The sequence below is a fragment of the Camellia sinensis genome, chromosome 15 (assembly GCF_055761805.1).
Source record: "Camellia sinensis isolate YWXY chromosome 15, ASM5576180v1, whole genome shotgun sequence".
NCBI lineage: Eukaryota > Viridiplantae > Streptophyta > Magnoliopsida > Ericales > Theaceae > Camellia > Camellia sinensis.
This window is the reverse complement of record NC_138975.1, coordinates 40,298,710-40,315,910: the sequence shown is the minus strand read 5'-3', so window position 1 is coordinate 40,315,910 and position 17,201 is coordinate 40,298,710. Positions and strand designations below refer to the sequence as shown.

Sequence of the window (17,201 nt, the reverse complement as noted above, 5' to 3'; positions counted from 1 at the left end):
GAGGCGAAGTTGCATAATCAATATTAAATGAATGCACACATAAACACATAAATGCCTAGAACTCTATCATGTATGATCAAGAGCATCGGCAACCGGGAATTAAGGCATGTTTCATCACTTCAAGTATGAAATGTCCCTCGTTTCTCGTGTTTGGACTAACACCTAATCCAAACAAATGTAATGCAACTACATGACATACTCAATTCAATGGACAACATGGCATACTCAATGCAATGTGGCCTAAGCATGTAGACAACATAGCATACACAATGCTAAATGCTAAGAACATGGCATACTCAATGCAATGGACAACATGGCATACACAATGCAATGTAACCTAAGCATACATAATGCAAAGTATATGGCATACACAATGTGATGTAACATGGCATACACAATGCTCAATGGACTTAAACCGAATGTGAGTAAACCTCAGCCATGCCCAAAAACAGTGGCCATAATGCTCAAATGAAGGCATGAAGAGCATATACAAGCATGCACATGCAATGGCCCATCAACTAGGCTTAAGAACACAACTCTCAAGCATGATGAAGAAGCGATAAACATGGAAGTGTGACAACACTAAAGGCTCTGAAATCAAGTGTGAAATGATGCCATATCATTCAAACAACACAAGTAAAGCATGCGAGAGGACCTAAGGCACAAAGCCATTAAAGGGACTACACAAGGGGCATGCAATACATGGCACAAATGATTGAACCAACCATGGACAGAGCTTAATTAGGTCTAAACAAAGACCAAAACATGCTAAGATAGAGGCTCAAAGACCTAGGCAAGATGGCATACACATTGGTCCATAAGAGAGGCAACAATGCATAACACTCAAAGGCACTTAAAGAGTGAATGAAGTGGGAATATGGCAATGCTATAAGCTCTGAAATAACATATGAAATGATGTCAAATCATGTACACAACACAAATGAAGCATGCTATGGTGCTCAAAGCTTGAAACTAGCATAGGCATTTAAACTATAGCTATGCAAAACATGAAGCATATGGTCAAGGCAACCCAAAACACTCCTAGAAAATGTCAAAATGATACTAAAACATTTATGGAAGGAAGCCAAAACAAGCTAACATGAAGGGCCAAAACATGGATCATGCAAGGGCAATATGGAAGGATTATACTACACCTACCAAGACCAAGCATGGGATGGCTTTGCCAACAAAAATTAGAGTTATATCATGGAAAAATAACCCCCAAAACACATTGAAATGATAGCTCGCAAGCTTAGGCATGAAGGCACACGCAATGATTCATGTTAAAGGCATAAAGGACCAACCCTCCAACGCATTGAATAAGTGAAAGATGAGAGTGTATGACCATGAAACATGCACTAAAATCTCATAAAAAATGATGCCAAATCATTCAAATAGGCCAAGCAATGCATGCTATTAGACTTGATACACAAAGCTAACAAGCTAGAATGCACTATAGCTATACAAAGCAAGGCATGCATGACCAAAATAACATAAATCAAAGCTAGAGTATGCTAAAATATGGACAAAAGCTTCTTGAAGTTAAGCCAAAATCATGCTAGAATGATAGTCTAAAGCATGGTACATATGAGGCTGCTTCATGGAATTGTACTACAAGTGCATGGAGCATGCAAGGGGCCATCAAACCCACCCAAAACAGAGTCATACCATACTAAAACAACATCAAAAATATACTGAAATGGAGTCAACATAAGCTAGAAAGACATGCTACTCCATGAAGCATACAAGACTAGTTTATGAAATTTACACTACAAGTGTATGAAGCATGCATGAGGTGATCAAGGAAACCAAAAACCGTGGCATGCCATCCCAAAATAATCCCAAATACATGCTAAGATATGTCCAACATAAGCTTAATAAACATGCTCAAACATGAGGCATATGAAGCAAGTATGTAAAACACAAGGAGAGGGGATGACCCTCTCCTATTTAGGACCCCAAAATCACCTTTCCACCACTGAAAATCCTTTGGATTTCAGTGATAGAAAGGTCATGCAAAGGCTAGAACAAGAGCCAAAAGGGATGGCTTAAAACAAGGCCTAACAAGGCCTAAGAGGGGGTAGACCACCCCCAACACAAAAGTGACCTTAAACAAACATGTTAAGGGATGGAAAACAGAACTTTTTTCAGTTAAGAGTCAAGCTTAAATCAGCATGAAAATGGGTCTAAAAGCTTAAGCAAAACAAGGGGTTAAAGGGCTAGAAACTCACCCTTGATGAACACCTTCAAGGCTGCAACTCCAGCACACTTTTTGAACCAAAACCAGTCCAAAAACTTCAAAAACAACTTCAAGGGACTTCAGCTCCAAGAGCATGGTGTTTGAGTGTGTGTTTGTGTGTTAAAGTATGAAGAAATTACACTTTAAGGCACAAAAATGAAGCAAAGGTGCAAGATAGATACAAATGTGTATATGTATAGCTCAATGCCAAAAATCTAAACCTAAAGCATGAGGGAAGAGGTTCTCCTTTATAGAGAACAAAGCTCAAGCTTGGGGTCTAAGGCCATCCCTCCATACACGTGTATGGAGGATGGTTCTGGTGCCTTCCAACTGTGACAGCTAGATTGAAAATATCTCCAAAAAGGTGAAGAAAAGTAGCCGACCACTTGAAGTGGTCGGCCGACCACCACAAGTGGTCTTCCAAGACAAAAAGTGGTTGGCCATGGTGGGAGAAGGTCAGCAGCATGAAAACAATGCAGTGGTGTGGTGGCCGACCAGAAAAGATGGCCCAAAGACTAAGGAAACCAGTTGGCAGACCAGAAAACTGGCTAGCGGGAAGAAACGTGGTCTCCAAGGGGAAGAACTGGTCTCCCACCCTTGTACCACCTTCCAAACAAGGAAAACATGGTTTGTACCAAAAACAAACCAAAACGGATGGAAGACGAAAGTTCGGAAGGCAAAGCGCACGGCCGGAAGCCTCAAAAACTAGTTTACGGGCATCAAAACTGGTCTACGACCACAAAAGTGGTCTCCCAGACCACAGTGTCCCTCTAGAAAGAGGCAACAAGGTGTGGTTCAAAAATCATGCCAAACGGAGAACGTTAAGCGGTCCCGAGACAAGGCGCACGGCCGAAGGCTCCGAAAATTCGAAACTACTCTCCAAGCGAGAAAAGTGGTCTACGACCACAAAGAGGTGGTCTACAAGACCTCTCCCTCCCTCCAGGGAAGAGAAACAAGGCTTGGTCCACAAACCGAGCCAAAGCACAAAGAGTTCAGAGGCCCGGAGGCAAAGCACTCAGCCGAAACTCCGGAAACTTGAAACGAGCACAACATGCACTATCACCGAGCACTCAATCGATGACGTCTGAGACTTAAGGTCGGTCAAAAATGGGGTGTCTACAACTGTTATCAATCCGTTGACGGATAACACCAACGACTTTTCAATTAAGTCTCTTCCATTCATCATCTTTCATACCCTCAGGTTTGCCATTATCACCCTCAATGGTCCATACAAATCTTTACAAAATAATAGATCCTCCATTTTGGTTTTCCAAGTTACCCAATTACTTCAATTGAAGCTAGACATACAACCCATATTCCCCTCCTTTGATTTACAAAAATAAATAAACCAAAATAAAGCTCTAATACCTAGATAATTTTCCACAGGTAAATCAATTAATGAAAATTAAAACTAATGCGGAAAAATTAAATCGACAAAGACACAAGAATTTTATGTTGTTCCCTCAATGTGACGTACGTCTATGGGATCGAAATCCAATTCCACTATCAATCAAAAGTTTTCAAACGATTACAAACGAGACATGAATGGTCTCACAAACCACCCTTAGGTGAATTCCAAATATTCACAAATAAATAGAGGAAAGGCCTCACTAAAATAGATAAATAAATTGTCTTCGAAACAAAGTTGAAGAAGACTACAAATCTAAACCAAATCAGTATCAAATAAGAGACAGTAGCAGCATCAACAAATCAAGCACCAAGCATTGATTAATCTTAGTCCCCAATTGAAAAACTCCCAACATAGTCTCATCGAAAATATGAATCGGTAGCCGCTATACTCCTCCTTTAGAAAACTAAACAATATCAAAAAAATACTTTTGATTCTTGGCCTTCTTATCAAAGCCCTAGCTGTTACCATATAGATTATTAAATACCTATTGCGCCTCCAAAAGTCAGATATAATATATAAAATATATTATAACTAACACCGAACCAAATTAAATATTTTTAATAAACTAATTGGGTTTCATACTCCAATGAGGAGGTATACCCAATAACCACCACCATCACCATTGCGAGAACTATCACTCTACTACCGTTGACCGTCGTCATCATCACTACCGCAGCCACCACCACCACCACCACCACCACCACCACCACCATTGCAACCAAAATACTACTTTACCACCACCACTAAGACCACAACAACCTACTACCACCATTCTACTATCACTGGTATCACCACTACTAATGCTGCCATCGCCACAACTACCACTACGACTCATACTATCACTTCCACAACTATCAACATTATCATGATCTATATAAAATTTTAATTTGTTTGTTACTAACTTGTTAAAAAAATAAATAAATAATAAAAATTTATTTCATTCCATGAGTTTAACAGGCATAATTAAATAAGAAAATAAAAATTATCATTATATTCCTATGTCATTCCATATTAACAGCCGAATAATAGAATGAAAATGAACATTCTATTTCATTCAACCTTATATTCTATTCTCACTTTCACTCTATTTTCATTTCAGTTTATTTTATTGGAAAAATTACATATACCCCCATTGAGGTTTAGCTAAATTACAGATATCCCCCTGAGGTTTCGAAAATTACATCCCTTCTCTTGACAATTAACTCCGTTAACCAAGACGGTAAATTGACTAAAATGCCCTTTGACTGGTACATCATGTCAAGTCAGTATGTGCATTTTATATAGGTTTAACAATTTCATAAGCTTCACTTTTTCCATTTCTTCATCTGAGAGAGAGATGGAAGAGGCAATGCAAAGGGGAAAGTGAGGGGTATCGTTGTTTATAAAAGAAGAAGAGACAATGTAAAGAAGTTTAGATCGTTGATTGAAGAAAAAATTGAAATTTGTATGTCTATATTGCTTTGAAACATTGTAAGTGATCTATTTTGACTCTTTCATACTAAGCAGTGGAATTTGGGGGTTTAGAATTCTTTGTTTATGATTTTTTTTATTTTTATAAAATTTGTTTTAGGATTATTGCTTACGAAATTTTGTGAGTTTGTCTTTAATCAATTTTTTTGGGTCTGTATTTTACCTTGTTAAAAAAAATTTAGGGTTTAAAGGTTTGTTTTCAATCTATTTTAGGGTTTTTTTGGGGTTTCTTTCTACCTTTTTTTTAATTAAAATTTTGGGGTTATAAGGTTTGTTTTCAATTAGTATTTTAGGGAATTTTTTTTTATATTTGTTTTCTACTCTTTCTTTTACTAAAATTTTGGGTCTATTTCAATTAGTATTTTTGGGAATTTATTTGGTTTGTTTTCTACTCTTTCTTTTACCTTATGATATTCATGAATTTTGTGATGAATTTTTTGTATTTCGGACAATGGTTGATCCTATGCTTCATGACATATTAGTACACTTTAATGGTTATGTGAGTCACATTTTGAATGTTAATTCCTACAAGTATAACTACATGCAATTGTTGGTTGATGCTTGTGAAGCTGCACTCACTTATGTACCTAGGAATTTTGGTGTGGGGTTAAATTTGTACTTTACAAATACACACACTAAGAGTAAGATGGAGGTTAAATTTGATCAGGATGTCATTGAAATGTTTAGTTCAAATTCTGGTACTAAGGTGATTAATATTTTTCTGGAACTTGATCAACTTTTACCTTCATTTGTCGTAATTGATACTCCTACTACTGGAAAAGGGACACGTGAGTAGTAATGGCACAAGTACGAGAGGTGGTGTGGGTAGTAACATTGGAAATAGATCGGTAGTATTTGATGATTTATTTAGCAATGTGGATGACTACAATGATGTTGATTGGACTGAGTTAGGGGATTTTGAATTTAGTAAAGCAGGTGCTGATGAAGAAAATGCTTATATCATTAGTGATGAGGATGATGAGGACACTTCAGATAATGATGAGGGTAGTAATGGGTCAGATGAACCAATTGAGGCTAATGATGGAGGGATATCAGACTATGAATTAGATGATATATGAGGAAAATGTTCTACTGATGAAAAAAATGTGCAAGGTGTTAATGTTAACAGATTTATGATGGGGAAAATGTTTGAAATAAAAAAAGAAGAGAAAATAACATTGGAGAAGGGAATGTTATTTGATGATGTGTATCACTTCAGGACTGTGTTCTAGGAATTTGCAATTGAAAGAGGTTTTAAATTGATTAAAATAAAAAAAAAATGACAAGAAAAGAGTGACTTGCATATGTGCTTCCTCGATGTATGAATGGAGAATTCATACTTTTCCATTACCTGATGGGGTGACATATAAGATTAAGACATTAGGCCCTGACCATACATGCATTAGAGTAGAAAGGAATACTAAACTCTTAAAGGGAATCTTGGGATCACTTTAGAGGCAATGCATGTGAAATAGCTAAAAATTATGGATTGGAGACTACAAGCATGCAACTGTACAGAGGAAAGAGGAAATCCATGGAGGCAATTGAGGGTAATCATGCAAAGGCTTACACCAAACTTCCAATGTATGTTGTAGAAGTGTTGAGGACCAATGCTGGTAATTTGGTCAAAATTGAAAGAGAAAGAAAGCCACCATCTAAGCCAAACTTACCTCCTTCCTTACCAACATTCAAAATAATTTTTCTTTTATTTTCACCCATACAACATGGCTTTAGAGAAGGTTGCAGACCTTTCATAGCTGTGGATGGGTGTCATTTGAAAGGACCATTTGGGGGCATATTGTTAGTTGCAGTTGGTGATAGAAATAATGGTCTTTATCTTATTGCAATTACTGTTGTGGAGAGTGAATGTAAGGATAGTTGGGGCTTTTTCCTTTACCACTTGAACACCATTTTTGGTAATGGCCCCCAAAACATGCCATTGACAATCATATCTGATGGTCAAAAGGGCATTGAGCTAGCCATGAGACAAGTAATACCCCAAACAACTCATTGGAGGTGCTGTAGACATATTTTTAGCAACTTGAAGGGAAAATTCCCTGGTTTAAAGATGAAAAGGGCCTTTTGGGCTGTAGCTAAAGCTTACATTGTCAAGGATTTTAACATTGCAATGGGACAAATGTTGGAGTTATCTTCCGAAGCACATGGCTGGCTTTCTAAATTTTCAGTTCAAATATGGGCAAGACATATATTTGATCACAGGGTGAAGAGTGAACATGTTACTAGCAACATAGTGGAGTCATTTAATAATTGGATCAGTAATGTTAGGGGTAAACCTATCTTGACATTGTTGGAAAATATCAGATTAAAACTGATGAACAACTTACATAAGAGGTTTGAAGAGGCAACTTCATGGCAATCTTTGGTAAACCCTAACATTAAGAAGCAATTGGATAAAGTGGTTCTTCAGTCTAGTGAACCTACAAAGAAGGTCATGTTATTGTAGGATATGGGACATTAGTGGAGTCCCTTGCAAGCATGCAACAACTTGCATTACTCATAAGATGATGAACTTGGAGACTTATTGTGACACAATGTACTACAAACACATTTATTTGAAGGCATGTGGGGAAATTATACATCCAATACATGATAAGAGTTTATGGGATCCAGTTCTTAGAGATGAGTTGAAGGCTCCACCTCTTAAGAGGATGTCTGGAAGACCTAGAAAAAGTAGGAGAAGAGAAGTTGATGAGGCTGCACCATCAAAAAGATCATGCACTGTGAGGTGCATCATTTGCAAGAGGATTGGGCACAATAAGAGGACATGCCAGAGGACACCTATTAGGGGTAGGGAAATGGGCACAAATGAGTCTGCTCAGAGAGGAATTGGTACTATTGTTGAAAGGGGACCTATTGGAAGGTCCACAGCTACTGAAAGGAGCACTGTTGATGTAAGTGTAAATGACAATTGATTGTGTTATTTTATTTTATTTTATTTTTCCACATGGAATTTGAGGCCAACTAATCCGATTCATTTTTTAGGATCAACGGCAAGATTGGGTGCTTCCAACTCAGTGGAGCATGACTTGAACCATATGTATGCATGTAATTGCATCATGCATAACACTTAAAATATATTCATTTGTGTTTATTAATTTGTTGTTTTTTGTTTTTTTATTTTTCAAGAGATGCTTTTTGTATGGGGGATACTGGAAGGAATTAAAGACTAGGGTATACTTTTTTGTGTAATTAGTGGGTATACTTTTCTAACAATGTCTTCATATTAGTACATATCGGAAGGCATGCATCCTTACTCACCATAGGTTTTTGAATTGGGTGGGCTACTACTCTTTTATTGACTTGCAAAGTTTTTGTTGGACAAGAATTTGTAACTAAGATATGGTATCGTAAGGTTTATTTTGGTGGACATGAATATATAATTAAGTTAATATTTCAGACTTGTGTTTTTGAATTTCTAAGCTAATATTTCAATTTCAAGCTACTTGAGTGCTCTTTCTTCATTCCTTCCATGTTGAAGAGGATTCCATGGTACTTATTTATTACCTAAAAAATAACTATTCACCCAAAAAAAACTCAAAAAATAACAAATTAACTGAATAAGTTGTGAATACAAAATTAATTAATTTAATAATTTATGCAATGTAAAATTAAAATGGAAAAACACTTATTAGATGATAAAAATATCGTAAAATAAACAAATAATTAAATAAATTACCAACGTAAGAAATGATTTATTAAAAAATTCTTAAGCTCTGCATGGTTTGATTTTTAGAAATTTGTTTTAATTTTTTTTTTAAAAATTAAAAATTAATTTGGTTAAGAAATAAAAAAAATAAAAAATAATTATCATTTTTATATAATTTTATCTTTCTAGTGGTTAGAAATAATTTTTTTATAAATTAAATATATTTCTTTATATTTATTTTTATTAAATTAGTTTTTATTTTATTTTTTTTAAAAGTTTGAAATTTTTTTCAAACAACAAACCAAAAGAATTGTAGATTAAATCAGATTGTTTGGTTGTGTTAAAAAAGAAAAACAACAATGATTTATCTCACTAAAAATATCACCACCAATAGCACTAATGCATTAAAAAAGTAAAAAAAAAAAAAAATACAACTCCAAGACCAAAATATCACATCATTAATGGCGGGACTTACTGTCACCTAATTAGTGGGAGCACTAATTAGTGCTCCCAAACATTTTTCAAAGAAAAGAAAAAGAGGGGTTGTTTGGAACTTTAAAAGGTTCCAGGGGATAATATGGTTCATCAACATATATTTTGGGGATGTCAGCACACTTCTATAACGGTTTAGTTTACTATAGGGCTCAAACTGTTATGCAAATATAAATTTCAAGAGGTAAAATATAATTTTTAAAATCTTAAAAATATTTATAATTTAATTAAGGCCTCGTTTGGGAACAGGCTAATTTAGTAATTTTTTGGCTATTTGGCTAAAAAGGTAGGTAAAAAAAACTTGTATGTTTGTGATGACTTTTTAGCTAATTACGAAAAGATGTGCAAAAAGTAGAGAGAAAAGAGAATTTTTGACTTTTTGGTATGAGTTGTTGGCTTTTTGACTAATTTAATAATTTTTTGGCTAATTGACTAAAAAAGTAAGTCCCCAAACAGGGCCTAAATCTCGTATATATCTATTATATGGTACCAAACATGTGATAGTGTTGACATCAGCAGCTCACGCCTGAATGGTTACTAAGGTCACGTCAATCTCCACCATCTGATATTTGAGACATGGGACCCTTGGGCCCTACCCAACTAATTAATGTGCTTCCTTTACTTTATTTTTATAAATTAATACTGTTATCACAGATCATCATACCATAATATATTGAAGAAGAATGCTACGTACCTCGAAATATTAAAGGCGCGAATGGCTCGAAATCTCAAAACGACGTCGTTTTAAGGGTTTTTTTTATTCTCTTACCGGTAAGATAATATTTTCCGTACTATTCGCGCCATTCGCGCTCCACACATTCGAGGCCTCAATCTTTAATGTATATTGAATCCTGGTGGTTGTCCCACGCAATCATAATATAATCGGCGCTGCTTGAGGGCCCGAGACTTCGGGGTTCGAATGCCCCGAAATTCCATTTTAAGTAAAAAAAAAAAAAAAAAAAAAGAAAAAAAGAAAGAAAAAAAAAAACAGTTTCCAAAATTGGAAATTAGGGATATTAGGGGCAAATTTTTTAGGGCCACCAATCATTTTCCTAATATAATATCATACTCATCCACTACAAGCTATAATGACTGTACGTTACTTTCTCCCAAAAGAAAAATTTTCAAATTGTTTTAAAATCAAATAGGATTAACACAGCTCATATTCCAACCAATCACACCCCCCTTCTCCCTGCAATTCCAACAAATTATAGTCATAATATATTTGATATCGATAGAGAGGTTTTTTTTTTTTTTTTTTTTTTTTTAATAATATACTCACATAATTACTTGTGATTTCTTATGTCATATAATTATGCATATCAATATCAAAATTTTTTTTATAATTTTAACTCATTCAGTCTCAATATATATTACTAATGTATATATATATTTCTCAAAAGCTTGAATTGATATAGATTTTTTTTTTCTAATTTTTTTTTATTAATTATTTTATAATACCCCTAAAAGTTTGATAATGCTGATAAGGATATTGTTATGATAAAATTAATTTATATATTCAAATTTTCACAAATGAATTCTATTAATTTTCATCATTGTTAAATTACATATATTTTGAACTTATTTATATAATGTGTATACCCATATCAATCTATACTATTATCGGTCTATATCTATATTTGTATCTATATTATTAGTCTTAAATTGTTGTAAATCGAAGCCAGATCAGGCTGAAATTGTCTGGAATAGTAACAATGTAAATTGCTTGAAACAATTGCAAACCCTATCTAAGTATTTTAATGGACAATTATCAACTCTAATTGATTCAAATGCCTAGTATGTGAATGCCTTATATATATGTGACACTTTTTTATAAATCTCTTTTTACGTATTTATGTTTCATTTAATTCATATTATTTTTTTATATTCTAATGAGTCCTATGGGATAATTATCAAAATATTCCTAATAATATTCACATTTACAGTGCGAATGTTCCGTGATGTGAATGTTTACACCGTCAATGTGAATGTTAACATGTTAGTATGAATATTCATATCGTCAATGTGGATGTTCACACTATTAATGTGAACATTCATACGTCAATGTGAATATTCACATTGTAAAATATAAATATTCACATCACCAAATTACTAATCGTTCAAAAAATATTTATAAGGGTAGAAATGTCTATAAAATACATTAAATATGATAATTAAAATGTGGTAGATCAAATGTTCAAATAATAAGCAAGGCCTCGGGTCAACTCCTCAACTTTGAAAAATCTGAGCTGATTTTCTCTGCCAATGCGGATGAAGCTGCAAGAGAGCGTGTTTGTAGAACTATGGGTATCAATCGCGCGCGGCCAAATGTTAAATATTTGGGTCTGCCTTCAGTGTGGGGTCGATCTAAGGCTGCGGCTTATGGTTATTTGCTTGAAAAAATGGCTGCTAAGATGCAAGGGTGGAAGAATCATCTTTTATCACATGCCGGGAGGGAGGTCCTCATTAAAGCAATTGTGCAAGCTATCCCTTCTTATGCAATGGCGTGCTTTTTCTTCCCTCAGAATTTTTGTCAGAAGATGGACGCGTTTATTCGTAATTACTGGTGGAAAGGAGACCCAGGTGAGCGAGGCATCCATTGGGAAAAGTGGACAGCTATGTGCATATCCAAACACGAAGGTGGCATGGGATTCCGAAACTTTTCTCATTTCAATCAAGCCCTTCTTGCGCGACAAGGCTGGCGACTAATAAATTCTCCCAACTCTTTCTGGGCTAGGATGTTCAAAGGGCTTTATTACCCTCATTCGGAATTTTTACAAGCAGTTCGAGGGGCTAGAGCTTCTTGGGCTTGGTCCAGTTTGTTGAAAGGCCGGGAGTTACTTTTAAAAGGGTGTCGGTGGCAGATTCACAATGGGCAGTCCGTGCGTTTCTGGGATGATCGCTGGATACCAACTCTCCCCAATTTTAAGGTCTCATCCCTTCAACCCCCAGGAAGTGGTATTGTGACGGTTTCGGATGCCATAGACCCTGCATCTAAATTATGGAAAGTTGCGGTCCTACGCACACTTGTTTCCTGTGAGGAATTGCAAGCCATTCGGTCCATTCCAGTGCCTCTTATCGATAAGGCAGATACTCTCATTTGGCATCACACCAAGTCGGGAACTTACTCTGTTAAGTCTGGGTATCACTTGGCTCGCAAGTTTTCGGATAATCATCTCTCAAGGCAACCTTCATCCTCCTTCCTTCTCCCTCGAGGTTTTTGGAAACAAATTTGGAACCTGCAAATTCCCCCAAAAATCCGACACTTTTGGTGGCGATCCTGTAAAAATATTTTGGCAACTAAGGCAAATTTGGCAAGACGTCGGTGTGCAACCTCCAATCTTTGTCCAATCTGCCAGAAAGATGTGGAAACAGTAGAACATCTGCTTTTTGATTGTGCATGGACCAAGGCAATCTGGTTTGGTAGTATGTTGAATTTTCGGCTAGAACCTGGCTCTATTACAAATGTGGCGCAATGGACAGCTTCATGGGGGGCAAACGGGGTGTTTACAGATTCTGGAAAGGAAACTCTAAGCCGAATTGCTTTGATTGGCTGGTATATATAGAAGGCTCGCAATGACTTCATCTTCAACTCAGTGCCTGTTAACCCATCTGACACAATCCAAAGAATACACCATGGTTGGAATGAATATTTTCTACAGGGTGGGGAAGAGACCATAGTACCACTGGTTGCTAACCCCATGGCCGTCGGCCCTGCCTCTGGATGGACTCCCCCTCGGCTGGGGACTGTTAAAGTAAATTGTGATGCCTCCTTCCATCGGTCTTCGGCCAAAGCTTCTGCAGCAGCTATCATGAGGGATTCGAAGGGCCAGTTTATTGATGGGATTGTCACCTCCTTCTTTTCAGCATCAGCCCTGCAAGCTGAAGCTGTTGCGGTGCGTCTTGCATGCCGTTTGGCCCAGATGCATGGGCTTTCCTTGGCCGATATCGAGAATGACAACCAAGAACTCATCCACCTGTGTGTGTCCGAAACAGTCCCTCCATGGGAGATCATGGCAGTTGTGGCTGATATTCGAAGTCTTGCAAGGGACAGAGCTTGGAATTTCATGTGGACCCGAAGGACAAACAATTCTGCTGCTCACTGGGTGGCTAATGCTCATTATAGATCAGCACTTCCTGCTAGTTGGGTCACATGTGTGCCACAGGACTTTGCTTATGTTCTTTCCCATGATGTTCCTGCTCTTCTTTAATTCTCTGCTTGTAGTTTCCTACTTGTTCAAAAAAAAAAAAAAATGTTCAAATAATATGACTTATTGGAATACAAGAATACCTTACGGACTAATTGAGATAACACTTAAAAAAAGATTTTCTAATAAATTTCCCTATATATATATATATATATATTTTTTTTTCAAAAATGTTCACGAAATATTTTATAATAACAATTGTGTTATTATTTAATTATACTCTAAATTTAATTTTTTTTTATTTAAATCTTAATTTTTTTCAAATTTATAAAATGTTTCTATTTTGAATTTAAATTTAAATTTTCTTGAAAGAAAATGATCTTATGCACACCACCACTTTTAGTGTTTACATGTCTGTGTATGGAAAATGTTTGGTGACCCGAATTTTTGTGGTTCGAATGGCTTGAATGTGTCAAAACGACGTCGTTTTACACTCAAAACGACATCGTTTTAGGTGTTTCGAGCCATTCGAATCATGATTTTTCAAGTCACCTATCATTGTTGTTATTTATATATAAAATGAACAAAATGAACATCCCATGTTGGTGTCCTGAAGCTTTGACTTCTCTGTGCCAAGTGAAATTTTCCCTTATAAAAAAAAAAATTAGGAAAAAGGGCAGGACTTGAGACTAACTATTCACAATCAGGTGGTTTGAAATGTCTTAAATAAGTGCATTTTTTTACTTTTTATAAAAAAATTGTGTAAAAAAATAGAAAGGAAATGTTGATTGATGTGATCTAAAAAAGATAAAAAGATAAAAAAATAGACTAAAATAAGTAATGCCAAACAAGGCTAGTTAGAGAAGAGAATGCCTAACTTGGTTTTTATGTCTCATTTTTTTTGGTTAGGCAAACTATCCTTATAGCAATGAATAAGTCTATCTATCCAGATATGGAAGACCCTAAATTTACTTGAAATAGAAATGTATGATTAAGATTGAATTTATGTAATGTGAGGTTTATGAATAAAATAAATCTGAACTATAAGATGACAATTCTAAGTAGTTAAATCTGATATTATAGTATTACTAGTATAAGAATTAGGTGGATAGTTGTACCAGAAATTGTTTTTTTTCCTTTTTTTCAAATCTTTAAATTTTAATTTCAACCATCTAAAATAAAATTATCATAGATGAACGTAGTGTGGCATATGAGCACAGTGAGTGGTGCGCCAAACAGCAGAGGCAGCGGCACCAAGTGCCGCGGGAGTGGCACCACCCCATTTCGATGATACAAATTCAAAATTCTGATTACAACCAAAACCCACAAAAATCTCAGTCTCATCTCTCTCAATCAACTCAGTTAATTCTTCTTCTTGTTGCAGAGCCATTGCATCCAAAGTGTTGTGTTTTGTTCAATCTTTTCGTCATGATGTTGTGCAGAAAGAATTCGATTAAGAGTGGTAGTGGATCGGTACCAGTCCACCTTAATGTTTACGATCTAACCTCCATTAATGGCTACGCTTACTGGCTTGGTCTCGGAGTCTACCATTCTGGTGTTCAAGGTCAGTGCTCACTCACCCACTCAAAATCTTTTTCATTTTTTTTTTGAATTTTTTGTTTTTATGATCTTCTCACAGTACTGTCGAATCAGATCTGTAGTTGAAAATCGATTCAATTTTGCTCTTCGTTTCATATCAATTTAAGCATTTCTGGTTTATCAACTTGCAATTGACTCATCTACTTGATGAATATGACTATTTACTAAGACTACTTTACTTTTTTTTCTTTTATGGAATTCGATATCGGAATTCAATATCTTTTTTTAGAGCGGTTATAGAGAGAGGTATTGTGTACCCAACAATTTGACTCCAATATCACTTGTTAAAGAAAATCTTTCAATCTCACTAGGGAGTACTTTCACTTGTATCTTTTATGATATCACTTATCCAAGAAAGATCTTTTATAGGACTAAGAACTCAATCTCACTAGCTTATCTAAAAAATTCTACTAACTCAAAACTCCAAAAGTACAAACTCAAGAAATTTTGTTCATCCAAAAGAGTCTATACTAACAAAATCAATCATATATTTTACTTGATGAGTCAATTTGGAAAGAAGAGTACTAACATGTTCAATTTGTTAAAGTTGATTCGGTGGTTTTTTTAATGTTAATGGGTGGTGGTGGTGTGGTGGCAGTTCATGGAATTGAGTATGCATTTGGAGCTCATGAGTATCCGACGACAGGGATTTTTGAAGGAGAACCAAAACAGTGTGATGGGTTTACTTTTAGGAAGGCGATCTTGATTGGATGGACAGAGATGGGTCTGGCAGAGGTGAGGGGAGTGATGGAAGAACTATCAAAAGTGTACAAAGGGAATGCATACAATCTGATCACTCAGAACTGCAACCATTTCTGCAATGATGCTTGTATCAGACTCACTAGCAATGCCATCCCCAGTTGGGTTAACCGGCTCGCTAGAATCGGTAAGACCTTTTTTGGACTTCTTATTTTTTTCATGCATCAAGTTGCTAGCATCTATATGAATGTACCCTCATGTTTGTTATTTGCTTGATGACAATGAAATTAGTAGATAAAAAGAGGAATACTCTGAAAATATAAAATTTGAAGTACATAGTTGACATGTCATATTGCAGATAGTCCAAATGCATTGTCCATACCCATTTTGTTTTTGTTTTGGGTTTTTTTGCAATATAATTGTTGGATACCCATTTTGTGTAGGTATGTTCTGCAATTGTATTATCCCAGTGAGTTTAAATTCAACTAAAGTTCGTCACCATAGAATCGAAGATAAGGTCTGCGAAGGAGACAAGAAAAAACTAAGAAGCGGTTCGAAAAGGTTCGCTTCATCGTCTAATTCTTCATCTTCTTCGTCATCTTCTCCCCCCAAAGCAACCAGAAGTAGTAGTAGAAAGAAGCATTCTGTTCTTCCATCGTCACCTTTGATTGTTGGTCCTCCTTCATCCTAGGAATTCTTGTTCTTCAAAACCTAAATTTTTTATTTTTCTTTCCTTAATTCCTGTGATCTTCTTGTAATGCTAACAGCTTCTTGAGAAGCCTCTGCAGTATTTTCACATGTACATGCTTTCATTCTTGCAAAATTATTGTTGTTCTCAAACAATGCTCCAAAACAGTGCAAAAAGATAAACTTAATGCCAATCTTTGGATGTTTATGTTCTCTCCTCCAATTGGCAATCTGGAACTGATCCTATTTACCTCTAAAAAATGGATTCAAACTGATTCTACTTGCCACAAAATTTGATCTTACTTGGCACATACAATGGTTGGTGTCACATTTGATTTTTCTATGGTGTGCTAGTGGTAGTTTTGGGGCACTATGCCCTAATAATCCCATCCATTCGATCTGGATAGGAAGAGTCAACCATTGATTAATAATAAGTAGAACTGGATGCAAAATAAATGAGGTGATTTTGAGCTTTTCTTGAGGAAAAAAATAGGATCTACTTATCTTACTTACCATTTTAAAATGAAAATTACTTATCATTAGAACTGATCCTACTATTTACCATTTTAAAATGAGAATTACTTATCATTAGAATTAATTTTGCATATCGTGATCTTACTAACCAATTTTTTTAGGGCATGGTACCCCAAAAATGCTGTTGGTCACCAAAGTTGGACCCTAAGGCATTAAAAATAAAAATAAAAAATAATAATCAACTAATCTGATATGACAAGTTCTTATACCAGCTGCAAAATAATGTCAGAACAATTGGGTGGGGTGGGGCAAATC

General features: G+C 35.7%; 2 protein-coding genes across 2 annotated transcripts; both read left to right on the top strand.

Moving 5' to 3' along the window:
- Window positions 1-6,654: 6,654 nt before the first annotated feature.
- LOC145812944 (uncharacterized) lies at window positions 6,655-7,584 on the top strand. The gene has a single exon (XM_082908190.1). The coding sequence runs from the start codon at window positions 6,655-6,657 to the stop codon at window positions 7,582-7,584; it is 930 nt and encodes a 309-aa protein (XP_082764316.1).
- Window positions 7,585-14,557: 6,973 nt separating this feature from the next.
- On the top strand, window positions 14,558-16,625 carry LOC114284640 (deSI-like protein At4g17486). Its single transcript, XM_028227586.2, has 3 exons — window positions 14,558-14,991; window positions 15,625-15,912; window positions 16,169-16,625. Exons 1-3 carry the CDS (start codon window positions 14,715-14,717, stop codon window positions 16,414-16,416), a joined length of 813 nt encoding a protein of 270 aa, XP_028083387.2. The 5' UTR covers window positions 14,558-14,714; the 3' UTR covers window positions 16,417-16,625.
- Window positions 16,626-17,201: the final 576 nt, after the last annotated feature.